Source organism: Urocampus carinirostris, chromosome 5 (genome assembly GCF_059441175.1).
Source record: "Urocampus carinirostris isolate Australia breed hairy pipefish chromosome 5, RoL_Ucar_1.0, whole genome shotgun sequence".
NCBI lineage: Eukaryota > Metazoa > Chordata > Actinopteri > Syngnathiformes > Syngnathidae > Urocampus > Urocampus carinirostris.
Window position 1 is genome coordinate 13307320 of NC_142353.1, and position 26644 is coordinate 13333963.

The following is a 26644-nucleotide window of genomic DNA, read 5'->3' on the forward strand; positions in this document are numbered from 1 at the left end:
AGTTTGCATGTTCTCCCCGTGCTTGCGTGGGTTTCCTCCGGGCACTCTGGTTTCCTCCCACATTCCAAAAACATGCATGTCAGCTTAATTGGCCGGTCCTAATTGTCCCTAGGTGTGAATTAGCAAGTGAGTTGTCAGTCTCTGTGTGCCCTGCGACTGGCTGGCAACCAGTTCAAGGTGTCCTCTGCCCAATGCCCAAAGATGACTGGGATGGACTCCAGCACCCCCGTGACCCTACTGAGGATAAACGTTGCAGATAATGGATAGATGGATGTTTACAGTAATTTAGATATTAGATGGATTTACCTGAAATGATACATATTTCACTTGTTTGCCAAGATTTAACTACGCACTTCTGTTCACACCAAGCTCAATTCATTTCCAATACTGGACTTTTTACAATGTATGAAATGATTGTGGACTACTGCGCTGTTTGTCCCTTTAATGTCATTAGCTTAGCTCCGCTAAGTCCACAATGTAACAAAAGCCAGTGTTTTCAAGGATGAATAGTAGCTTTTTGTAAGAACTTTACTCTTGTCCTTAAACTTTTCACCTGTTCAAGGCAGCACCAATCAGACATTTTAATATTAGCTCTGCTACCGTTTTGCTGCTCTCTGATACAAGACAAATATTACTTAAAACATTTCAATTCCATCCCTGTTATTTATAGAAAAGTGCCACTCACCTGTCCAAATCGTTTATTTTTTTGTTGAACATAAACAGACAACTCCATGATGTAAAGCAAACAAATCATGTTTCCCCCAAAAATACAACCAGTACAAAATAAATTACAACACTAAACTGGTAACAAAACAAACAAATGTCGTGGGTAAAACTCATTCCCTGAACATTTTTTCCCCGTCATGGCCAGTGTTGGGCATGCTACTCAAAAAAGAAGAGATTACTAGTGACAGTTACTAGTTACTTTATTTAAAATCTATTTGTGTTAAACAAACGCTTAGCCGAGACACTCCATATCAATTTTGTCTTTTGTCTTCACACCACTAGAACATTTCCTTCTCCATTTATGAGTAATACCCAAGATGTTATCTTTTTTTCCCCCAGGCAGGCTGTAATGCATTTTTTTTTACAAGTAAAAGGAACAAAACAACCAGTGGAGGGTGTCCCTTGCCCACTGTCCAAAGACAGCTGGGATGGGCTCCAGCATCCCCGGGACCCTACTGAGGATAGGCGGCACAGATAATGGATGGATGGAAAAAGACCAAAATTCAGCCCTTTTTTACTTCCAATTATGTGACACGTAGACATCATTTTTCCTGTATACTGGTGACACACAAACAAATATCCACAGGTAAACTAACCCCCGGATTTCAGTATTTTATTTCATAATTGAAATAAGGCTTAGGAGTACAGTATATACAGCAGGGAAAATGTCCGAATATCAGTTGGGGGAAATTAGGTACTTGAGCTGGGACTACCGTATTTTCCGCACTATAAGGCGCACCTAAAAGTCTTAATTTTTTTCAAAAGCTGACCATGCGCCTTATAATACAGTGCGCCTTATATGTGGTTCAATATTAAGTCGCAAAGTCTTGCAACCAATGCAAAGCAGCCGCCGACTAGATTTTCCCCCGAACGCGAAGTAGACCGCGGTGTATGCTGGATTTATATACTGGCGTTTTATTGGCTAACCAATGTGTCAATCATTATTTGAATTGATCACTATTGGCTAAAGTTATTCGGAGGTAAAGGGTGCGGATCCTTTTTATCATTTACAGGCTCGCATAGGCTAAAGGGGCAAAACAAACCCTGCAATTGGCCGAAAAAGACGTGTCAATCATCAGTTGAATCGATCACTATTGGCTAAAGTTATTCGGAGGTAAAGAGAGCGGATCCTGTTTATCATTTACAGGCTAGCATAGGCTAAAGGGGCAAAACAAAGCCTGCAATTGGCCAAAAAAGATGAATGTGAATAGCATGTTGGGTTGACGGCATAGAGAAAATAGTACTTTACTATTCTGTACTGTATTTGTAAATATTTTACTCTCCTGGATTTACTACACTCACGGATATAAGAGGACCATGGTTGCACATTATTATTGAACGCAACGACGTCGGTGAGCTACTCCGGCTATATATTTTCCCAGTATCTTGTTTCAGAGTGATATCGATGTTTCTGTGATGGGTCTTTTTTTAAATTAAACTCAATTCCAAGTGTTTATTGTCATATGCACAGTAAAGTTGCGAGCGAAATAGAATATAGAAACTAAGGAATGATTGGCATTTCTTGAATCCCAAGACTTTAACCTTCCGAATGATATTTGGAACAATGCATTTGAGTGACATCGTACAGACACCGCATCCCCACGTCTCTACGACACGTATTTGCTTCTTGGCAAGCTTTCGGAATGTTAAGGGGGTAATAAGTTTGACTGAACTATCTGACTGTTTTGTCCACATTCCCATTGTAGCGCCTTATAATCCGGTGCGCCTTATCTATGGAAGATATAGGACCAAAAACTATTTTTTGGGGGTGCCCTATAACCCGGTGCGCCCTATAGTGCGGAAAATACGGTACATTAAGTTGAAATTTGTAGGTATCTATAAAAATGCCCCTTTTCTTTTCTTGTTAGTTGTTGTATTGCTAAATGATAGATGGTTCTTCGTGAATGAAGGAGGAACAGTCAAAGATCAGACAACATTGTATTTCATGGTCTAAATATCGGTGTAGCGCACCATGTTTGAACGTCAGTAGAATTCCAAAATTGCAACGGTGGGCAGATTTCATACAGGTTGACGACACAGGCTCGCTGAATTCTGATAGGAAAAAAGCTCTGACCTAAATGTAACCGAAGGAGTGTGACCAAATGGATAAAATAAATCATGACGAGTACAACATACGGAGAACATTTTTAAACATTTGGAAAAATAAATTTAAAATGAAATTGACTTTTGTTGCAACTGTGCTAATGTCGTCTGGTTAGGTAAGCAGAGAAGGCCTTCTGGTCCACCACTGCAAAATTGTATTATTAATGTGTTATCGTACTCATTACTGACAAAAGTAATTGCGTTTCAGGAACTCAACCCTTTGTAACATGTTGCTTGCAGCACTGCTCATAGAGAGCACAAAAAATGTGCACAACGCTCCTCTGCAGTAGGAGTCAGAAGAAGCAAAAGTACAAGTGAAACACAGCCACGACGTCTCGCGACAGCTTGCCGACTTTTCACAATCAGGTTCTCCTTCAAGCCGGCGCGGTCTGCAGCTTTCCTGCTGATCAGGATGACGATGTCGCTGCAAGGTTTTGCCTCCCGTGCGTCTGTTGCCAACGAACCTTTTGCATTCCTCCCTCAGCGTTTGTCTCTTCTTTTGTCAATCTCCTTTCGCACGCGGATCTCCAGGACTGCTCTCATAGCTAAATCTAGGACGTTCTTCTCAGCCACACGTTCTACAACCATTGCGGGCTTATCATCCTTTAAGAATAGAGAAGATCACTGAGAAATTTGAAAAGAGAAAGTGCGAAATCGTAAAGGGAATGGTTCAGCAACCTTGTGCACTAGAAAGGATGTAATGATCCCTGAGTCTGCCTGGTAGTCAAGCCAGAAAAGTTCAGTTCCCTGCATCTCCATCTCAGTGCTTGAGTCGCTATCATTCCACTCCTCTGCATCGACGTTCGCCTGAGGCTCAGATTCGTCTAGAATGTAAAATTAAGCGAGCATGACTTCGACTTAGTTGAGACGTCGGAAAGGCAGTCAAAAAAACGTAAAACATAAAAACACCTTACGTCTTTGACGGGGATGGTAAACCTGAATGTCAGGTCGCCGGGGCCGTTGAGGAGTTGTTGTGTGCCTTCGTCGTTGAACATTTTTGGCTAACTTCACCTCTTTGTCATAGTCATCTCTTGGAAGGAAGAAACGACATGAATAGTCATGAGTAAGAATCATTTTTAAAAGTACTTGTTCAAAATTGGCTCAAGGGTTACTTTAATGCATGTTATAAACAGTAGTATTATTTTTTAATAGTATAAAGTATATAGCCATATGCACATTTAAAAATGCTGATGTTTCCTTTTTCAAATTTTCCTAAAACAACATCAACAAAAAAAAATACTCAAATGCTTTAAAAAATCCAGTCGGACAGCAAAGATGAACAGAAGAAGTACTAAAGTGTGCAGAGATCTAAAATACAACTTACTCAAGAAAGTTCATTCTATTTTGAGTAAAGTGACCCATCAAACAAATAAATTAGGTTAAACTTGATGCACTGAACAACCTCCCCTTTTCTAGAGGTACATATTTTGGGGGTATTTTTGCTCTAATGTACGGGAGAGTGAATAAAAAAAAGGGAGGAGGCAAAATGATGATGATGATGATGCGCTAATAGGTGCAGTCTACTGCAAAAACGAGTCACACTTGCATATTTGCCAAAATAAAATTAGAATAACAGTAAATTAAAATCTGGCAGTACATTCAGCACTATCAATGTTTGCATACATCACATTATTATTATTTGTCAAACTCATGGCCTGAGTGCCAAATCTGGGACGCCACATCATTTTAAGTAATCCGCCAGAGCTTAAAAGGTCTGAACATCAAAACATGTTCAACACGACTTTGACCAAACAAAATACATTTCTGAGAATGCCTGTCATCCATGCTAGTATTCCAATATCAATGCCAAAGGATGGATTTGAGAAATAAATTGAAAAATAAATTATCCTAAAAATGTCCCAGGAGATTTGGGTTGTTATATTTAGTTAAAACATATGAGTAGCCATGTTTTAGACACCTTGCTGTTTATTGCCTCCAAGATAATCGTCAAAGTGTCCTTGGGCAAGACACTAACCCTTAATGCCCTTGATAAGCAGGTAGGCGCCTTGCATGGCTGAGGCCGCTATCGGTGTGTGTGTGTGTGTGTATGAATGGGTAAGTGTGAAATACATTGCAAAGCACTTTGGGAGGTCTTCAGTGACTTGAAAAGCGCTATATAAATGCAGTCCACTTACTTACATAAGTAGGTAGTTGCCTTGCATGGCTGACACTGCTATCAATGTATGAGTGTGTGTGTGTGAATGGGTAAGTGTGTAGCACATTGTCATATAGCGTTTTCAGTGACTTGAAAAGCGCTATATAAAAGCAGATCATTTACATGTTTTCAATGCAATAGTAATGTTTGTGGATGAAATAAAAATGCATTTTACAAGAAACAGTCGTTACATTTATTATTACCACATTTCGTTTACATTTATAAGTTACACCAGACCCCTTAAGCACTGACCCGATGTGACCCTCGGTTAAGAGGAGTTTGACACCCCTGACTTATAGAGACTAGCCTAGCATCAACGTTAGCAACCTGGCAATTTGGTTCCTGCGGATATGGTGTAGGAAGCCGTGGCTCATGTCCAAACGCCCCCCGCGTTTGTATTTCAAGTCCTGGTCATCATCGTCTCTCAAAATATCCATTTCAGGAGACATTGTCAACAAACATGGCAGTATGGTTGTGCCGATAAAGTTGAAACGACACAAAATAGGTGACAAAAGGCTACATAGCTAAGTGGTAAAAGTTGCTAATCAACTAAACTACTTCCGGGTCAATGTGTTTTTAAAAATTAGAGAAACATTTCATACACTATTTTATGAATGCAACTTTGATAAAAATCTCACAGTATATGTAAAATTATGTTTAACAATATATATGACAATCAATTATACGTCTCATTTTCTGTTGTTTTGTGGCCGACTGTTTTCCGTCGCAGTGAATGACGTTAGCACGGCGGGCTACTACGCGTTCCGTGTTCGACCGATTAGCTTGAGAAAAATAATACAATTGAGTCAATTCTACTTGTTTTGAATCATAAGTAACATAATGATAACTGCAGCAATTCCTCTAAAGCGAGAACGAGAAGACGACTTGGACGAAGATGACGACGAGGAAGGTGGGAAGGGGAAAATAATGTTGCAGATATCCAGAGATTTAGATTAGCACATTGCTAATGTCAACACGTTTCAAACTCGGGATAGATACATTCTCGTAGACACTAATTTTCCTGTTGACACGTTGAATATAATTAAAATCTAATCATCGAGAGATTAATTTCCAAGATTGCATAAAACAGTATTGTTTCTTAGCATGTCTGGTTAAATGAATGAAATATTTAAACTCTCTTTTGGTGTTGCAGTACCAGTCAAAAAAGTGCGAGGTCGTGTTGTAGAGGACCGAAGAAGTCGCCACTGTCCGTATCTTGACACCATTAACAGGTAAACTGCATACAGTTCCATATTCAGTACTTGCAAGCAATCTGCTATCAAATCCCTGAGTTCGCAATATTTATTTTTTTAATTTGTCCTTTAGGAGCGTGCTGGACTTCGACTTTGAGAAGCTATGTTCCATCTCCCTCTCACACATCAACGTTTATGCCTGCCTTATATGTGGGAAATACTTTCAAGGTATGTACATAGTCACCAAAAGACATTTCCGAGTTACTAAATTGCAGTAACGAGGTTATTGTCTGTTGAGGCATAGTCATATTCACAAATAAACAAACAAACCCATATCTTATCACAATTTAAATGGCCCGGCATTGCTGTGCATTCTACTTGAGTGAGGATTTTGTAGCCGTGGTTTGTTGAAAAAGAGGCCACTAGGGAGTGCCAAAGAGCAGTAGGACCACATGAAGCTATAGAGCCGCTTGTACACTAAAACAGATGTTTATCGATTTTGTTAGTATCTATTAGGGGTGCCTTAACACGAAACCTAGCTCAAGACGGTCCCAGAGGCCGAAAGTACTTATGTGTACATTTTCATGAAAATCGGTCCGGATGTTTCAGAGACCATACGCCTCACGCGAACACACAAGCAGATATAATTCAGGATTTATAAAATGGTCTAGATCTACCTAGATTTGATTATAGAAAACTGCCACTCTCCTATCCAAATCGTTTTTTTGTTGAACATAAACAGACAACTCCATGATGTAAAGCAAACAAATCATGTTTCCCACAAAAATACAACCAGTACAAAATAAATTACAACACTAAAGGCTGGTAACAAAACAAACAAATGTCGTGGCTATGACTCATTCCCTGAACATTTTTTCCCCGTCATGGCCAGTGTTGGGCATGCTACTCAAAAAAGAAGAGATTACTATTGACAGTTACTAGTTACTTTATTTAAAATCTATTTGTGTTAAACAAACGCTTAGCCGAGACACTCCATATCAATTTTGTCTTTTGTCTTCACACCACTAGAACATTTCCTTCTCCATTTATGAGCAATACCCAAGAAGTTATCTTTTTTTTCCCCAGGCAGGCTGTAATGCATTTTGTAAAAGGAACAAAACAACCAGTGGAGGGTGTCCCTTGCCCACTGTCCAAAGACAGCTGGGATGGGCTCCAGCACCCCCGGGACCCTACTGAGGATAGGCGGCACAGATAATGGATGTATGGAAAAAGACCAAAATTCAGCTCTTTTTTACTTTCAATTATGTAAAAGTCTTAAAAGAAAAAAAGCGTTAGGCGTTTTAAAGGGGCGAAAAGCAGTAGTCTTAACATGTTCAAATTCAAACAACCCCCAAAAAATCTTGAGTTAAGACTTAATAATTTAGTCAACACCTACTTTATTTTTAAGTTTTTGTGTATGATAAACCACTCCAACATTTCCGTTTTGGTAAATATTTGCCACTTCCAGTTATAAAAAGAACATTTTTATTTTTCAAACATTCTGGAGACAGATTGTGTTTTGTGTGCAAAAATAGGGTGCATGATAAAGTCTACCATGGATGTCAAAAGTTTGGCTTGAATGGGATTTGTAGAAGAAGAAAACAATATATAAACTAGTATAGAAATAAAACGTTTAACGGTCTTACCTCAACTTATAAATGAAGGCCAGGCACTTCTCCTTTTGAATAAAAGCATCAGTAGATGGGTAATCCCCTTACATGAAAGAAGTCCATGCAGAGAGAAAAAAAGTTCCTGGATGAATTGCTGATAGCTTGCCTATACTATCACAAATTCTCTTGTCTAAGGCTGAGGTGTGTGCCAAATCGAAATCCTTGGTTTCACTATTGCCTTGTGCCATGAGGCAAGAGAATTGCGCGCCTCACTCTGCATCTTCAGACACACAGCACATTGACATGTTACATACTAATGGTATTGATATTCATAGTATAATATACACATTTATCAATTTTGAAAAAGACAGTTCATAAATTGTGAAGTTAAATGAGAACTTTAACAGTGAACAAACTATAACCTATAATATATTTGTAATATTATATGTCATCTGCTTCTCTTACTGATTATCACCGCTAAATTGTACTTGTAATTTCTTTCACTGTTTAGGTCGAGGTTTAAAATCCCACGCATACACCCACAGTGTCCAGTTTACCCATCATGTGTTCCTCAATCTGCACACGCTCAAGTTTTATTGTCTGCCAGACAACTACGAGATCATCGACTCTTCACTAGAAGACATTACGGTGAGACGGCCCAGAAAGCTCAGCGTGGATTTGTTTTATCATTCTAATAGTCTTTCTTTTTTAGACCTAAACTTAGGTGAGTGCTTATGTAAAGTTTATAAACATACAATAGGCATATTGTCTTTGAGATGTGATCAAAGATCCGAAATTGACAAAAATAAACAAAATTCATTATTCCTAACCAGACGTTTCCAAATGATGTTGGTGGGCACACAAATGAGCGTCTGTCCAAAAAAACTACTTCCAACATTTGTGTCAGTATCATAGAGCTTTTCTAAACAAAAATGATTTAAAAACATCTGTGGCTAAATACATTTAAGAATATAAAAAAAAACGTCTTTCACTCTCTGATCTGTGTCACTCTTTTCCGAAATTCACCAATCAAAGTAGTACAAGTATACGTAGTCTGAGGGGTGGTGTTTTTACTTCTTTGGTTCCCCTTTTATACTTCAAATTTGGGGGTAAAATATTTTCTTTCATCCCCCTTGGCTTGTCAAGTCAAGTCATTTTTATTTGTATAGCCCTTAATCACAAAGAGTCTCAAAGTAACACTACTTTTGTCATCTTTACTGGCGCTACATGTATTTCTTTTAAGAAACATATATGTATACTCTATATTTTAAATGGTCTCATCCAAAAAACATCACTGGTGTAAAACCCTTTTCCCACTTTTGGCGTAAAGTTATCTTGTAAAACTCATACTTTTAAGATAAAACATGTTCCCTCTAAGCTAAACGTTTGTGCAATGGTGGACTGCCCAGACCTTCTCTGGGCATGAGAATATCTATCCATCGCACAAAAATCTTTTGCGCAACGCAGGGGCGCCGACGAGATTGGGATATGCCGAGTGTGCGGACGCATTCGTGGGCTAGGTTGCGTGAAAGGGAAGACTGAATCCACCACTAAGATCCCCCATAAAGTTCATTCTTCATTTTTTATGAAATTATTAATGTCTACTTTGACTTTGACAATGCAGGATTTATTGTTCTCTACAATTTTTGTGTTCTGAAATTTCTCGTTTTATTTTTTTAACAGTATGTGCTAAAACCTACATTCACGAAGCAGCACATTTCAGGCTTGGACAAGCAGGGCAAACTTTACAGAGCCTACGACGGGACAACTTACCTGCCGGGTATAGTTGGCCTCAACAACATTAAAGCCAACGACTATGCCAATGTTGTCTTACAGGTGTGATCAATTGATTTCACTTCAGGGAACTGAGAGGTTGCTGAGAGGTTTCCTATTAACTTGACTGGTTTGTCTTCCAGGCCTTTTCCAACGTCCCCCCACTGCGAAACTACTTCTTAGAAGAGGAAAACTATAGAGGGATCCGCAGACCACCGGGTGACATCATGTTCCTTCTGGTGCAGCGTTTTGGAGAGCTGATGCGCAAACTTTGGAATCCGAGGAACTTCAAGGCTCATGTATCCCCTCATGAGATGCTCCAGGCCGTGGTTCTTTGCAGCAAGAAAAACTTCCAAATTACCAAGCAAGGTTTCAAATCACATCAGGAGAATAGAGACAGAATGAAATGCTTTCTGTGGGGATGACTTTTGGCCTTTGGTTTGCGCTCTGCAGGAGATGCTGTGGACTTCATGACATGGTTTTTGAACGCTTTGCATGGTGCTCTTGGCGGTACAAAGAAAAAGCCAAGTGAGTCAAAGGAATTTAAAAATTCCTACTAATTTTGCTTTGTTTCAAAAATGCAACTGCAAGTAATCCGGATGATCTGCATTTCAGCAATCCTGACAAAAGCGTTCCAAGGCTCCATGCGAATCTTCTCAAAGAAGCTACCACACCCTGATTTGGTGAGTCAGCTCCAGATTAGAGCCAGTGACTCCTTTCACTTTTCAAACAAGGGGAACACAAATGGAATACAGTTGCATCTCTCTTTATGATTACCACTAATCACGGGAATTTCGATACCTGAGTTTTATCTGCAACAAAAATGTTGCTCCCTATGCAAAGCAAAATTCAGGTCACTAGCAGTCCCAGATCCTATCACTAGAGTCCTCTCACTGCTCGTAACCGCTTCCTGCCAGGATCAGCTGGTTCCAGTTTGCACTCGCAAACTACTACGGATGAAAAAAAGCTGTAAAAGTTTTTGTGCCTACGTTAACTTAAAGTTACAGTAACTTTAAAGTGTACTTTAAGTTTTCTACTAATTATCTACAGTCTCTTGATCTCATACCTGTCAACCTCAACCAACTGCTCTTCGTATTAATGGTTGCACTTCCACGTATCAAGCTTACAAACACAAAATGCAAACTATACTCGCAGCAAGACCGACTATGTAGAATACGGCGACAATATTAGCAATCTACAATGATGTTGTTGTCTGCCACCTGTGACCGAAACAATCTAGATTCAAGGAGAACTGTCTTTTAAAAAAGAAGAAAATCCCCCATAATTGTTATACGGTGCACATACTTTAAAATGATTGAAAAACATAAAATACGGGGAAACCATATAAGTTGAGACACTCTAACTCAGGGGTCGGGAACCTTTTTGACTCAAAGAGCCATAAAAGCAAAATATATTAATTTTATTTTGGGAAAGAGCCACACCATATATTATGAGACAAATTTACTAAATTGCTAAACCCGCGCCACAGACAAAAGCTTAGTCTTCAGCACATTTATTTTTGATGATTTGATAAAAATTATGAAAAGAGAATAATGCCAGAGCCCGTGTCCCAAAATCAACAAACATACCACTTTAAACTTGTGTCTTTCTTGCAATTACTCAAGATCGGTTAAACTCATTTTGACCCTTTTTTTTCCACACATATTGGTTTCAAAACCAGATGTAAGCAGTTATTTTGTAAAAACGTCACAACATTCTGCAAACAGGGAGCCTGATGTGCTTATCTATGGCGCAGACGGCGTAGGGCGAGAGATGGGAGGGAGTGCTTGCACTTTTTGCATAGCTCCACCCATCCCTCCCACTCACCCAATCAAAAAAATTTAAGTTCTCTTCCGGTGTTTTGGCGTATTTACAGTGTGTTCTGTGGATTCATCATAAGGTATCTGAACACTGAAGACAGATAATATAGTGAGGTTTTATATAACGGATTCTTTAGCGATGTACAGCCAGAACGATTTTTTTTTTTTTTTTTTTTTTTCTCGTGCAACACCTTGACTGTAAATTGTAGTGAAAAACGTGCCCTATATATAGTGCCAAGCACAACTTTCATGTCAGCTTTGGTTTGGCTTTGTGAGTCTTTGAACAGGATTAATAGCTTGCGTTTTGGACGAGATGGAGAAAATTTGCATGCAATCAAACTTGTCTCCGAGCCACAGGTACTCATAGAAAGAGCCATATATGGCTCGCGAGCCATAGGTTCCCGACCCCTGCTCTAACTCACAACCCCCCTTCTTACTCTGCACTACACACCAACATCCCTTATGCCAACTTTCTTAGTGGTTAGTGCTCATAATAAACTTGCATTTTATTTTGTTAATAATAATAATATATGTTTAATAAGTATTTGAAGTTGTTTTTAGTGATCATGAAAATTTGTTTTATAGCTCTTAATCACAAAAAATGTCAAAAGCCTGCACAGACTTATCTAGGGGTTCACCTGGATGCTTTTGGGGTGACGGGAATGGACCGATCAGTTTAAAATTATTTGAAATCTGGAAAATTTGCTCTTTGCACGAGCAATTCAAGCTACGAGCATGATCCTGGAACGAATTAATGGGGGCAGCAGTAGCTCAAGAGGTAGAGTGCTCGTCTTGGGATCAAGGGATCCCAGTTCGAATCCCGGCTTGTCCGTGTTACATGTCGAAGTGTTCTTGGATAAGACACTGAACCCCTAATACCCCCAATAAGCAGGTTAGCGTCTTACATGGCTGCAATACAAGGCCGCTATTGGGAAAAGTGGAGCACATTGTAAAGCGCTTTGGGAAGTCATTGACTTGAAAAGCGCTATATAAATGCAGATCATTTCATTTCATTAAGCTTGTGTAAAGAGGCACCCCAGCAGTTACTTGATCCTAAACTCAACCCACTTGACCACTTTAATTGACAAGTTTTCGTGTTATCATGTTTCCAGACACCGGAAGAAAAGGAGGCGCTGCTCTTGACAGACGAATACCAGGAAACGATGTCAGAGTCCACGTTCTTGTTCTTGACTCTCGACCTCCCAACGGCCCCTTTGTATAAGGACGAAAAGGAGCAGCTCATCATCCCACAAGTGCCTCTCTTCAACATCCTGGGAAAGTTCAATGGCAGCACCGAGAAGGTAATTGTTCACCTGTGGATTTTGGAGAGTCCTTCTTTGAAATGTATCTGATATCTGGCCCCAAATGAGTATCTGATTTAATTGTACTTAGCTAGAAACTTACAGATTTCTTCTTGGCTCATGGAATCACTAGTAGACCATGTGAAATAAAATGCACATGACTTGAAAAATTTCAGTCAGATATTGATGCTCATATATAAGTAATCAAATGCAGCAACACACCATTATTTTAATGATTAGTTAATGTGTGTATTTTTCTGGGTTATTGGATAAACTAAAAACGTTTTCATTTCATTCTATGTATTTTATTACAAAACATTAATACATCATTGTAGAAAATATTAATTTATGACAATTTCATTACTGGTGCAAAATGTTTTTGTATTTTTAGACAAAGTAATTTTTGATATATATTTAAGTGTTGCACCATGCTGATCATCCAGATTTAAACTAGTGTGCCCAAATCAGATTTGGGGGAAACAAAAAACATTAATACAGCATCTTTAATTCCTGCTGATAACATCCCTGATCTTAAGGGCATCGGACAATACTGAGTGCTGTAATATCCTTGTTCTCATAAAAATATATTTTATTGGGACATAAATACAAGAGCCGTAATTTACTTTTTAAATTCTTAATTTAACAAGTTTACACCATTGCAGCACACATTGTGAAACTAATCATACATTTCAAAAACTCCTATGTATTTAGAAAGAATCCTGATTTCCAATGTGTCTCCAGGAGTACAAAACATACAAGGAAAACTTCCTGAAGAGGTTCCAATTGACTAAACTCCCGCCGTACCTCATCTTTTGCATCAAAAGGTTCACCAAGAATAACTTCTTTGTGGAAAAGAACCCCACCATCGTCAACTTCCCCATTACGTAAGGGTTGGCGGCAAAATAAAATGGGTCGCGGCATGCATCGATCATGTGAACTGAGTTGAGACACTTTTTTTGTTTTTTTTATACAGAAATGTGGATCTTCGTGAGTACCTGACGGAAGAAGCCCAAGTTACAGAGAAAAACACGACCTACGACCTAGTCGCCAATGTGGTGCATGATGGAAAACCAACTGAAGGAGCCTATAGGATACATGTCTTGCATCACGTAAGTTCAGACGCGAAACGTTCATCAAAATGGATTTGCATTTCTGGGACTAGTTCAGAAGTTGTGACCTTGTAATCATAAGCCTGAATGTGTTATGAAGCAGAAAAACTAGTTGGAGTTGAGCACGGTTTTGTGTCTAAACCTATGCACCTTTTAGGGGACTGGCAAGTGGTATGAGATGCAGGATTTGCAGGTGATCGACATCCTCCCCCAGATGATCACACTGTCAGAGGCATACATACAGGTGAGCTGCCAATATGACTGTATGGCTGTGTTGCTAGAGTTTCATTTATTAAAGGTATCCAATTGGTTGCAAACATACTTTTTATTGGGTTAGTTAAGCATCACCACACATTTAATCCTAACAAATGCAAATATACATCGACAGAAGCTGTGACTGTTTGCAATTAAGTGTCCAAACCTACAAAAACAACTCAAGGCCAACACAACAATATAGTATTCATTCCGAAATGCATTTTTCTGTTTGCAAATTATTTTCCTTGTTCCCCACAAGTCTTCACATCTCAAATGTACATTAATGATGCAAATAACCATTATGTAAGACAATATTTTAGTTTTTACAATTTTGCACTTTAATGCACTTGTTGACCTGCATTGTATCAAGTCAAACAGATATATTGAGAAAAATATTTAACAATAACTATTTTGAAGTAAGATGTAAGAATACAATTAAATAGATAGGGTCATGATCACTGTTTTACTCATTTACTGTACTGTTATTTTACTATATTTTCCACACTCTGAACAATGTGAAGTCAATGTGAAAAAAAACACAAATATAAAAAACTATGAAATAAGCCAATTAAGCTCAGTGATGTCATTATCTACCAACAATTTTTTTCGGTGTATGGAAATTTTGGCGTTAGAAAATTTACTAACCCAAAACATTGCTTTGATTGGACATTATTATCAGTATCATTATAACAATTATTATTTTGCACCATTTATTTTCACCAAGGGCCTGGTGTAGCTGATAAATGTATTAAATGTTATGTCAAATAAATGTAACTAGTGTTTATTGTAAGTAACTCATTACACACATTAATTTTATCTTGAAAAAATAACACGACACATACAGTATATTATTAATGAAATATATTCAATTAACAAAATGTAGAACTGTTTGGGACCCTTTATCTTTCAATCCATTGGCATTGATATGGAATCACTGCCGCTTGGTGGCACCAAGCAGTCACTTTACACGTATCATATGCGACAAGCATTGTGGGAAATGTAGCTTTTGGTCTAAGCACTCGGATATTTCATTTTTAGACATTCAGACATTTTAGCTCTCAAGGGGCAAATAAAATGACATGGCGGTTACATTTGGCCTTTGGGCATTTGTGATTTAGATTGTACACAGTCAAATAAAAATTATGAATGAAGTTCTTTATTTCTTATATTCAAGAAAATAAGGACAAACTGATTGAAAGTTTTTACAAAATTAATGTTTACCAGCTTTCCTACTTTGCTGGCTCCACTGACTGATCAACGAATGTATAGGATTTGTGTTCTCTTAATGGTATTCAGTTTCAGATCTTCCTAATGATGCTTCCATTTTCATTTCATGTAGATTTGGAAGAGACAAGAGAGTGATAAAAGTACAAACAACCACACTGGCCTCTAGTGGTAAAACGGAGCATCTCAAGAAAGAAGCAGGATTCCTATTATTTTTTAGTAAGAATACAATTCAAAATCATGTATGTACTTTTTCAACTGTTGGTTTTTATGTTCATGTTTTAAAATAAACACTTTTCTGCTTTTTTGTACATTTGAGCTAAAACAATTAACCTCTTCATGCCCCCCCATCATGTTCCACAATTGAATACTACCAGCACTCACTTTCCACATTCAATGAGCACAATACAGTAATAAAAGTGGCATAAGGAATCAAATCCTCGTTTCCGATCCTACTTTTCTATGCAGAATAAATTAGCGAGGGGAAAATAATCACAAAAGTGATAGTGTGTATTACGTGGATGTTGTTGATTAAAAGCGGTTTACTTGATCCAAGCGTGCTTCTTACAGAAGGCCACATTCTGAAAGGAAAACAAAAAAAAATCTATTGGAAAAAGGACCAAAATCTGACTCACAGATGTAGAAACGCTTTACAATGGTGCCAACCCAAAACATTTTCTGAAAATGGTGTGAATCCAGTGGATGCATAGTCATTCTGGCAACCAATATACAAATTCACCCTTGCACTTTGTGCTTGGATCAACATATGGTATTAGAACTTACGCCACACTTCTGAGCTGTGTTTATGTCTTTGCACCAGTAGCTTGGTCCCCAAGTGCAAGGATTGCTTCCCAGAAGCTCTGTTTTCTTTGAAGAGCACAAATTTGCTTTCTAAAAGACAAAAAAAAGTCAAGACCATGGCAGCAAATTGTAACATCTTTCAAGTTTTTTTGCCCTCTGCACTTACTTGGCACATATCTCTATGGTCCACTTGGCTTTCCCAAACCTGCTGCAGTCTTGCGCCATAGAATTTGATGAATGCCTCACACTGACAAAACAAAAGCCATGAGGCATTATTTGTTGTTGTAATGCAGGTATCATCAATATGCCTGCAGGTAGTCCCTAAAGTAGCCTGTGGACTGGGTCTCAATAATAACTCGCCAGTGCTGGATCATTGTGATCTTGTAGCAAATCAACTAATGTAAACAATGCAATAGATTTATAGAGGGTTTTATATTGGTAGAATCTACTTTAAAACTGGCAAAAATAATATACAGTGGGACCTCGCTACTTCGCGGGTCCACGTTCGCGGGTTCAGAGTTTCGCAGGTCTAAAAAAAAAAAAAAAATATATATATATATATATTTATATATTTTTTAAGCATTTTTGAAAGGGTGTCGCTACTTCGCGGATTTGCACATTTCGCGGGTGGTTTTGGTCCCCATTAAACGCGATAACCGAGGGATTACTGTACATGATCGGTATCTTTACAGGGCAGCACGGCGGCGCAGTGGTTAGCGCATGTGTGGCACACTTCTGAGGTCATGAGATCGAACCTTCCTGTGTGGAGTTTGCATGCTCTCCCCGTGCTTGCGTGGGTTTCCTCCGGGCACTCCGGTTTCCTCCCACATTCCAAAAACATGCATGTCAGGTTAATTGGCCGGTCCAAATTGTCCTTAGTTGTGAATGGGCGAGCCAATTGTCTGTCCCTGTGTGCCCTGTGACTGGCTGGGAACCAGTTCAGGGTGTCCCCTGCCCACTGCCCGGGGATAGCTGGGATGGGCTCCAGCACCCCTGCGACCCTACTGAGGATAAGCGGTGGAGATAATGGATGGATGGATCGATGGCATCTTTACATAATATGATAAACTCATTAAAAACTCTGTTTTAGAATTAGACTATCGTCCACTGCCCTTTTCAAGAAATTCTTTATTGGTGCTGATAAATACATAGAGAACATTGTTTAGAACGAGGATAAAGACATAATAAAGACTTAAAGGGGGAAAAAAGTCAGGGTAAACAGGCAAACAAAGTAGTGCTTGACTAAGCCTATTTTAGCACTACTTTAAAAATTACCTAGTAGTAATATGATGACATAGTAACGGCATTATTATTAGTAAGGGCAGCACAGCGGCTGAGAGGTTAGTGTGTCCGCGGCACAGTTCTGCGGTCATGGGATCAAATCCAGCTACCAGCCTCCTGGAGTTTGCATGTATTCCCTGTCCATGCGTGGGTTTCGTTCTGGCAATCCGGTTTCCTCCAACATTCCAAGAACATGCATGTATGTTTAATTGGCTGGTCCCAATTGTCCCTAGGTGTGATGAGTAAGTGAGTTGTATGTGATTGGCTGGCAAGCAGTTGAGGGGTTCCCCTGCCCACTGCCCGAAGATAACTGGGATGGGCTCCAGCACCAGCAAGACCCTACTGAGGATAAGCGGTGGAGATAATGGATGGATAATGATCAGTACATTATGCTTGTTTTTGTTTTTAATATAGGACACCTGCAAAGGAGATTGCATTGGATGCCAGAGTTGTTTGTTAGTTTGACTGATTTTTAATTGTTTATATCATTGTCATCACTAGCCAAGATCTTTTCTTCCTCATGCCATGAGGCTCTTTAACTCCACCCGGCAGAGTAAAGGCCCACATTAAACCACACCACCTACATTGGATCTTACTGCATTATGTGTTCTGTGTAGCACTATTTAGTTAATCTATATAACATGCTAAAGTGGGCATTTGCACGTCACACTGGGTATTTGTATATTGTTTTCTTTTGGCTTTATTATTGTATTGTTCTCAGCTCAGGGATGCTGCTGGAAATGTGAATTTCCCTTAGGGGATGAATAAAGTATCTATCTATCTATCAATAATGTTGCGGTTCTTTGAGAGGATGGATCTGCTTTTTATACCTTAGCAGAGTTCATGAAATAAAGATCAAAGAGTAAGACCTTTAAAACTGATTTTGAAATTTACAACAGAAGGGTTTTGTACAGTCCGCGCTTCGTCCCCTCGCAAGCTCAAAATTAATTGAGGTCTCCTCTCCTTATTTTGAGCTCCTTCCTTCCTTCCTTCTTTCCTTCCTTCCTTCGTCATATCCCTTAGGAGGAGTTACCGACAGCAAGACAAACACAGACAATAACAAAGAAAATAAAAAGGTAAAAAAATAGCAAAAACACACACAAACATTTTTGGACCATGGCCGACCCAAATGCCCAAACACCCAAACAAGTTAGGCACCCAAGTTGGTCATGCTTTCGTCCCTCCAGATGAAACGGGACACAAGAAAGCAGCCATGTCACTCGGGTCAGGGTGACACAACACACTCTTTTGTTCAACAGCAGGGCCCGACAGCTTTCACTGGTTTACCCCTGCCGCATCATATGGGTGCCATGCCCATCACTTAGAACGCGTCCAAATATCCCACTATCCTTTTACAACACCTCTCCACTCATTCCTATTACCAACAAGAGCTCGAGCTTCCACTATATTTAGACCTCCTTCCTCCGGTGCACTTATAACACCATGCATCCACGTCAATCGCGGCCTTCATCTAGGTTTCCTTCCATTTACTTATGCTCTGTAGATCCTCTTCAACATTCGCTCCTCATCCATCCCCTCCATGTGTCCAAACCAACCGAGTACTCTCTTATTCACACGCTTGCTCAGTTCCACAACTAGTCCAGTTCTGTCACTCACAATTTCATTTCTCAATCCATCCAATCTTGTCACTCCTAACATACTTCTCAAACACTTCATCTCAAAAACATTTAATTTCCTTCTCAAATCTGCGTTCAGGCTCCAAGTCTCTGCACCATACAACACAGTCGGCACGATCACACTTTCATACAGTCCCCTCTTAACACCCATACTCATACTCTTGTTGCTCATCACTCTCCTCAGAGCACCCAAAACCTTGCTTCCTTGATTCACTCTGTGCAATACCTCACTCTCCATTCCACCAACTGCAGCCACGTCTCAACCCAAGTACCTGAAGCTTTCAACTTTAAGTGTCTACTAAACTATAAGCATATCAAATATCAAACTCATAGACCTCTACACTAATCAGTAACACAGAAGTAGCTCTAGCTTCTTAAAGTTTGGTGACACAAGATTCAATCAGTTTTGATGTAAGCTTGTTTGAGTAGCAATCATAAAACGGCAAGTGATATTTGTACAATAAAGCAACATAAAAATGGTGTATAGCAACTTTTACAGAGGATACATATTCACTTGACAGAACAGTTTGCCCTTCCTATAAGCCTTTCAGGCAGCCAGAGTACATTCATAAACAATATACCATGATTTGAAACCTTTCCAGATTTGAAAAACATTTAGCTGGGTAGAAGACTCCTACCTTTGGTATTGCTTTAGGGTGGTTACCACACACACTGTGCAAAAATGAGGAGGTCTGAGTCTTAGTGGCGTTTGTACCCAGATGAAGTTTGCCTAGCGCAGCCAGTGTATGGCAAGAATCACAATCCGAGGGGACGGGTACCTCTGCGAAGCGATGCCGGTCTTGGTTAGAAAGTTAGAATTGTCATTGTATCCCAAAGCGCCGTAACAGACCTGGAGCTGGAGAGCCCTCGAACAAACAAATGTGCAGTAGCATGCAAATGGTGTGAGGAGCTGCCGAGGACAACAGGAACTCCACGATCTGTACGCCGTATTTGTCAACAAAGTTGTCGCACTCGTCCTTGTAGCTCTGGGGCAGAAGATCGCAGACCTCGCCCATCAGTTTCATCAACGTGTCCTGCAGAAAGAGTGGCAAAAAAGGAACAGGGTGAAGAATATGCAGTGAAACTGCAAAGTAAAACATACCTCTGTCATGTTTTGGGGCAACAGAGTCTCCATTTTCTTGATAATGAACAAGCACAGGGTGCACGCTGGGTTGTACTGCTCCTGGGTGAAGAAATAAAGTCTCATCAACATAGACTAGAAATGCATGGAAATTTGCTACAACTCCTAACTAAGCTGTAAGCACATGTTAGTCAGACTATATAGTTCTTTCATCAGTCACGTCATTGTACCTTATAAGTATGGCAAATTGTTCATAAGCTCACCACTTTTGCATAATTGCATTATTCTATTAATATTGAACAGATACATAATACAATTAAACAAATGAGCTGAGTGTATAATGTGCAAACAGAAACAAAGCACTCCATTCGCTTATATTTACATATGTTACTGACGGAAGAAGTTTTCTCATGCTGAAAATTAAACCAAATGCTTTTGATTACCTATAACATCGGTAATACATTTTTTAGAAAGGTACACTGCAATATTTGACCACTAGATGGCAATGTATTGTGTAGTGCAACCCAAAACGTTTGCAACAAGGAAAACTACATAGGCTCAAAGTGACTAAACTGCACCGTTTTTATCATTTTTTGCCCAGTATTTCACAAAGTTTGTTTTTTGATGGGTACCCTAAGCAATCATGTCAGCTCCCACTAGATGGGCCTCATATTAATATAAAACTAATCCAAATTTTTCAACTTATCAGTATTCTTTTTTAAAAAAGGACATCTAAATGATAGTTTGTGTATTATTTGAATCAACAGTATTTTTTTATTGAATTAAGTATAAGGCGCGAAACAATCGTAGTCTTGCTTTAATTTAGTTCTGACATGTTTTACTGAGGGCAGCACGGCGGCGCAGTGGTTAGCGCGTGTATGGCACAGTTGTGAGGTCATGAGATCCAACCTTCCTGTGTGGAGTTTGCATGTTCTCCCTGTGCTTGTGTGGGTTTCCTCCCACATTCCAAAACATGCATTTCAGGTGAATTGACCGGTCCAAATTGTCCATAGGTGTGAATGAGCGGGCGAATTGTCTGTCCCTGTGTGCCCTGCGACTGGCTGACAACCAGTTCAGGGTGTCCCCTGCCCACTGCCCAAAGATTGCTGGAATGGGCTCCAGCACCCCCGCGACCCTACTAAGGATAAGCGGTGCAGATAATGGATGGATGGATGTTTTACTGACTTTCTTGTCTGCACCAACAGTAACACACAAAGTTATTCTTTCAACCAATTGAAAAAGTTATTTCGTATGCCCACAAAATAGTTTGCCAGTGCTCTAGAACAGGGGTCTCCAACACGGGACCCGCGAGCACCAGGGTGCCTCCTAAGCAGAGTTGAGATGCCCGCGGACCTTTTCTGAAAATAGCTCACCAGTGCGAGGTCATATTTACACAATTTACTAAAATACACCGCATTACAGTAAATTCGAAAGTGAAGTTTTACTGATTTGATTATACTGGTATAATATAAACAGCAATGTCATTATTGAAATGACAAACAGACCCTGACCTAAAATCCAAAAGCTTGGTCGTGCAAATTTTCACAAAGTTTGTTGGGTTCTGATCCAATTCATTCTTTGCTTTGCACAGATCAGTTTTCCTGGTTCCTAATCAGAAAAGCAGTCCCAAAGCATGATGTTTCCACCCCCGTGATTCACAGTGGGTATGATTTTCTTCGGATGTAATTAAGTATTCTTTCTCCTTCAAACACGAGAACACATATTTCTACTATAAATGACTATTTTAATTTAATCTGACCATAAAACATTCCCCCAGTCCTCTTCTGGATAATCCAAATTTTAGTTTTTTAGTTTGAACAATTTTTATTGACACTTTTAACAGCAAATAAACAATGTGAGGTTTGAACAATTTTTTTTCGACACTTTTAACAGCAATTAAACATATTCACAATTTAATTATATAATTTTCTAACAACATGAGGTTTAAACAATTTTTGTCGACATTTTTAACATATATATTTTTTGGGGTTTAAACAATTTTATTGACACTTGTAACAGCAATTAAACACATTCACAATTTCATTATATCATATTCTAACAATATGAGGTTTGAACAATTTTTATCGACACTTTTAACAGCAATTAAACACATTCACAATTTCCCCATGTCATATTCTAACAAGGTTTCAGGAGGTAAAGTGAAAGTGTGACATTCTGCCTTTGCTCTTTATTTCCAGATGCTCTCTGGCAAACCGCAGAAGGGCTTGGACGTTTACTGCCTTAACCAGGCACAGTGCAGGATTAAGTCCCTGGCGGCACATTGTGTTACTGATGGTAGCCGTTGTTACTGCGGTCCCAGCTCTCTGTAGGTCATCCACTAGGTCTGAGTAATACTGTTCTTGTTATCATTTTTACGCCACTGGGTAAGATCTTGCATGGAGCACTAATTTGAGGGAGATTTTCAGTGGTTTCGTGTTTTCTATTTTCTAATGATTGGTCCCACAGTGGATTTTTTACTCTAAGTGTTTTACCTATTGCAAATTCAGTCTTTACCAGCCTGGTGCAGGTTTAACATTTAGTCTCTGGTGTCCTTTCCCAGCTCTTTTGTCTTGGTTATAAGCGGAGTTTGAAGTGTGACTGATTGAGGTTGTGGACAAGTGCCTTTTTAATTACCAATGAGTTAAAACAGGTTCCACTAATACAGGTAATGAGGTTGAGGTATATCCATGTGGACAATTACAGGCCTCTCTGAAATCTTTTCATGTAGAAGACCGTGCACAGTTGGTGGTTGACTAAATACTTATTTGCCCCACTGTATTTGCCATTATTATGTATTTAGTGGGCAGCACGGCGGGACAGTGGTTAGCGCGTGTGCGGCACAGTTCTGAGGTCGTGGGAACCTCCTGCGTGGGTTCAAATCCAGCTGCCGGCCTTACTGTGCGGAGTTTGTATGTTCTCCCTGTGCTTGCGTGGGTTTCCTCCGGGCACTCCGGTTTCCTCCCACATTCCAAAGACATGCATTTCAGGTGAATTGGCCGGTCCAAATTGTCCCTAGGTGTGACTGATCGAGTGAGTTGTCTGTCCCCGTGTGCCCTGCGATTGGCTGGCAACCAGTTCAGGGTGTCCCCTGCCCACTGCCCGATGATTGCTGGGATGGGCTCCAGCACCCCCGTGACCCTACTGAGGATAAGTGGTGCAGCTGATGAGATGAGATGTATTTAGTGTATTTAGATTATTTCATTTAAGCAGTTGTGCTCTTTTATTCTTGGTAGATATGTGTCTTGGCATTTTATTGGTGGGGAAGAGGGGCTGGGGCGGTGCTTGGATGGGCTCTTCCCCAGGGAGTAATTTTTTGTAGAACCGCCACTGCTTACTTGCATGTTGTTGAGCGCTGGTATGGCTTCCATGCCGTCACGGCTGGGAAGCGTTGACATCCTTTCCTCGTTCTTGTCGGAGGTGCACAGCCCAAAAGCCAAGCAGTTTGCTTCCTCTTCCTAGGTGAGAAAAATGCATGTCATCGTAAAACAAAGGCCAAATAGTTCCAAGAACAAACTTACCCCGCGACCAAGCAGGATTTTGGGAAGATGCATCTTCAACTGAGAATCACATTGCAATGCTTGTTGGTCAGGGAGGTGCTGGCAGAGGGCATGCAAGGTTTCATACACACTCTCCTGCGGGAGAAAGAAAAAGCGATAGCCATAATGCATTTAGCTTTCGAAACCCCCCCCCCGACATATTTGCGTGCATTAAGAATGGACAAGTAAAAACGATTGCCACCTTACTGCCTTTGCTTGGAATCATGTTAGCAGAGAGCTGGATGATCTGTCTGCACTCTGAGCAGGTGGCCCTCTTTTGAATGAAAAAAAACAGGAAAAAAAAAATCAAATTGATCTTAAATATCATACAAATAATAGCACCACCACACTCTAAATCAGGGGTCTCTAACTCAATTTTCTTGGTAGCCGCCAGAGCATGGGTCTGGGTAAAGTTTGGCTGCATTTTCTATACAAAATAAGCTTCAAAAATAAAAAATATAAATAAATGATTTAGAAAAAATCCACCAATCAATCAGTCAGTAACAAAGAAAATTGTACAGAAAATAAGACAATTTAAACTTTATACATATATGTGTAAATAATTGAGTTATTATATTCAGATACTAATTTATGTATTTAATTAGTCTTTAACCTTTCCTTTTCTGACCACCAACTGTCGTAAACATGGCTATTTTCAAACTAATTTGTGGTATATGATGACAGAATGACAAAAACAGCCATGTTCTGTTTCATTACCACACTCAAGCAGATAAAACATTAACACACTTGGCTCAAAGGCAGAACTCCACCCAGTTATGTGAAAGGTGTATCCACTTTCCTTTAAGCTTCAGTTCAACAGCTGTGACAATCTCTTTCCCGGAGAGAGCTCCCTAGAGAGAGGATCCTTATCAAACTCTTTCATTGAAAATACATATTAAGAAGAGGGCTTCATAATATTGATCCCGGAACCGCGTGTTTGAGACCATTGCTCTTAATCTGTGGTGCTCATTACATAGGTTGCAATCTACTGGTGGATGACTGAGGTAGTACTGGTAGATCCCAAAGGTATTCAGTGCATTGTATTTGTTGGGAGATGCTGCAATCTAGCAGTCAGATGCGGCATTTCAGCATAAATGTTGCTTAGCAGCAGTAGCAAATCAGAGAACTCCAAATGTTGTCAATGTAAGCTGTAATTTATTACAATTATGTTTTTATTTTTTTGCATATTATTTAAGCATTTTATGATCAAGAGTCCAAATGCAATGTAATATTGATTTTACATTTACATACCATAAAATGTATAATGTTGGAGTTTATCAATTTTACAAATGCATAAAGAAAAAAATACTGTTAATTAAATTACTATTTGGGTATATGTTGGAATTTTGAATACTAACCACAAACGTAAGTATTTGCCTGGTTTGAGTACAGGGTATTTAATATTTTACGGTTAATCGAACTGTACTACAGCAGTACAGTCATACTTATTTCTTGCCAGAGCATCATTGGACAAAGGGAAATAAAAAAAAAAACCGGACTTGAATCGAGTAACGATGTTTACTATTGTTTTACATATTTTTTTATCAAATATAATTGGTTTATTTAAGTGTGAAATTTCAGTTTTAATGATGAGGATGCTTTTTTTTGAATGTTTTTTTATTTTTTTTGTGGTGGGTAGATCATTTTGACTTTCCGTAGTGCAGTGGTTAGCACATTCGCCTAATACACAAAAAAGGTCCCTGGTTATGTTGGCCTGGAGAGGGGTAGGCACCACCATGCTGTACTTGCCCAAGACACACCATAGGAAATGTGTCCCTGCGACCTTAGTGGTTAGGGGATCCAACCAACCACAGTGTAAGTAGCTAGCTAGCATGCTGAGAAAGTGTGAGCACCCCTGCTCTAAACGACATAAAAAAATAAAATCTGATGTTGACACTAAGCAAAGCAATTCCGCGTAGTGAAAAAAACATTATAAAAAAAGAAAAAGAGAAAAGAATAAGACAGAAAAAACTGAGAAAATTACAAGAAAGAAATAGAAACAGAAAAAGATAGAGAAATAAAGAGAGATAAAATGTGTGGTCCCTTCTCAAAGTTTCTTTGTTTTCCTCATGTTGAGTTTTTTTGTGTTTTTCCTCGCCCTCATGTAGGTTTTAGATCAGGGGATCATGTAATAGTCTGTAGTTTGCAATAGTCGGTGGTCTGTGCAGCCCTTAGAGATTCCTTGTGATTAAGGGCTATACAAATAAACATGACTCGACTTGACTTAACCATCCTAAACATTCTAGATGTACTTTGGTAGACTTCCTGTGATGAACAAAAGGTAAACATGTAGGGTCTTTGATTTGAATTCTTACCACATAATTTTCTTTCACAAGGTTCAGATGATCTTTGATGGTCATAGACTCTCCTTAGAACACATACAAAGCAATTATTATGAGAAATAAATATAACATAAGGATAAAAATAATACAGTTGTCTTCATTGTTATCGGTTTTTCGGCACATTGTTTATGACGAGATTAGACGTGGCACTCTGGGATAAACATGTAATAAAACACTTTAAATAATAAAATAAAATAATTTAAGGATATAGCGGAAATATTTACAAGGTAATGGTAGACTGGCCGAAATTGAATGTAAATCAGAAAGGAATGCATTAATCATCAATTCCCAATAAATAGAAAACGTCCCATTGTATCCCAATAATAAAACATTAATCATCCGGAGTCATTTTACCAGGGCATAGAGATGCCATTCCAACAAGGAGGAGAAATCCATATGAGGACATGATGCTGGAACAGGAACGCAACGGAATGGGAGGCAGGTAGTCTAAAGAGATATTTTTCTGACACTCCGGAAGTTGTCAATCTCAGCAAGAGTAACGCAAACACGTACGTCATTTTCCACGTGACAAGAGCAAACACACGATTAAAAAAAGGAAGGTTCTATACCATTTAATGTTTGTAAATAAATGTTCTACGATTTTCATTTACAACTGCAATAAAGTCTGGCACCACAAAGAGACCCAATACGGGGGGAAATGGCTATATTCTGCAGATCAGCCTGGCTGTTGAACGTC

General features: G+C 39.3%; 3 protein-coding genes across 3 annotated transcripts; 1 reads left to right on the forward strand and 2 right to left on the reverse strand.

The window, feature by feature from the left end:
- Nucleotides 1-681: 681 nt before the first annotated feature.
- Nucleotides 682-5702, reverse strand: c5h2orf68 (chromosome 5 C2orf68 homolog). Its single transcript, XM_088335812.1, has 4 exons — nucleotides 5312-5702; nucleotides 3744-3859; nucleotides 3508-3653; nucleotides 682-3432 (listed from the first exon to the last, which is right to left on the reverse strand). The coding sequence occupies exons 1-4, from the start codon at nucleotides 5431-5433 to the stop codon at nucleotides 3310-3312; spliced, it is 507 nt and encodes a 168-aa protein (XP_088191938.1). The 5' UTR covers nucleotides 5434-5702; the 3' UTR covers nucleotides 682-3309.
- Nucleotides 5692-15580, forward strand: usp39 (ubiquitin specific peptidase 39). The gene is made up of 13 exons (XM_088335810.1): nucleotides 5692-5894; nucleotides 6138-6216; nucleotides 6311-6405; nucleotides 8299-8435; nucleotides 9471-9623; nucleotides 9704-9929; nucleotides 10014-10088; nucleotides 10176-10243; nucleotides 12493-12681; nucleotides 13423-13565; nucleotides 13655-13790; nucleotides 13948-14034; nucleotides 15385-15580. The coding sequence occupies exons 1-13, from the start codon at nucleotides 5825-5827 to the stop codon at nucleotides 15436-15438; spliced, it is 1512 nt and encodes a 503-aa protein (XP_088191936.1). The 5' UTR covers nucleotides 5692-5824; the 3' UTR covers nucleotides 15439-15580.
- sftpbb (surfactant protein Bb) lies at nucleotides 14097-26440 on the reverse strand. The gene is made up of 11 exons (XM_088335811.1): nucleotides 26302-26440; nucleotides 25921-25973; nucleotides 23808-23879; nucleotides 23588-23701; nucleotides 23405-23524; nucleotides 20091-20171; nucleotides 19839-20022; nucleotides 19627-19769; nucleotides 16237-16317; nucleotides 16053-16160; nucleotides 14097-15850 (listed from the first exon to the last, which is right to left on the reverse strand). The coding sequence occupies exons 1-11, from the start codon at nucleotides 26351-26353 to the stop codon at nucleotides 15812-15814; spliced, it is 1047 nt and encodes a 348-aa protein (XP_088191937.1). The 5' UTR covers nucleotides 26354-26440; the 3' UTR covers nucleotides 14097-15811.
- Between the last annotated feature and the right edge of the window lie 204 nt (nucleotides 26441-26644).

Bases quoted from the DNA above. Each gene is read 5' to 3' on its own strand.
- c5h2orf68 (XM_088335812.1), bottom strand. From the start codon at position 5,433: ATGTCTCCTGAAATGGATATTTTGAGAGACGATGATGACCAGGACTTG. The intron at 3,654-3,743 runs GTAAGGTGTTTT...TTTACATTCTAG, and splicing joins TTACCATCCCCGTCAAAGAC to ACGAATCTGAGCCTCAGGCG. The intron at 3,433-3,507 runs GTTGCTGAACCA...CTATTCTTAAAG, and splicing joins CATCCTTTCTAGTGCACAAG to GATGATAAGCCCGCAATGGT.
- usp39 (XM_088335810.1), top strand. From the start codon at position 5,825: ATGATAACTGCAGCAATTCCTCTAAAGCGAGAACGAGAAGACGACTTG. The intron at 13,791-13,947 runs GTAAGTTCAGAC...TGCACCTTTTAG, and splicing joins GGATACATGTCTTGCATCAC to GGGACTGGCAAGTGGTATGA. The intron at 14,035-15,384 runs GTGAGCTGCCAA...CATTTCATGTAG, and splicing joins TGTCAGAGGCATACATACAG to ATTTGGAAGAGACAAGAGAG.
- sftpbb (XM_088335811.1), bottom strand. From the start codon at position 26,353: ATGTCCTCATATGGATTTCTCCTCCTTGTTGGAATGGCATCTCTATGC. The intron at 20,172-23,404 runs GTAAGCAGTGGC...TTCTTCACCCAG, and splicing joins CAGCGCTCAACAACATGCAA to GAGCAGTACAACCCAGCGTG. The intron at 15,851-16,052 runs GTAAGTTCTAAT...TTTTCCTTTCAG, and splicing joins ACACAGCTCAGAAGTGTGGC to AATGTGGCCTTCTGTAAGAA.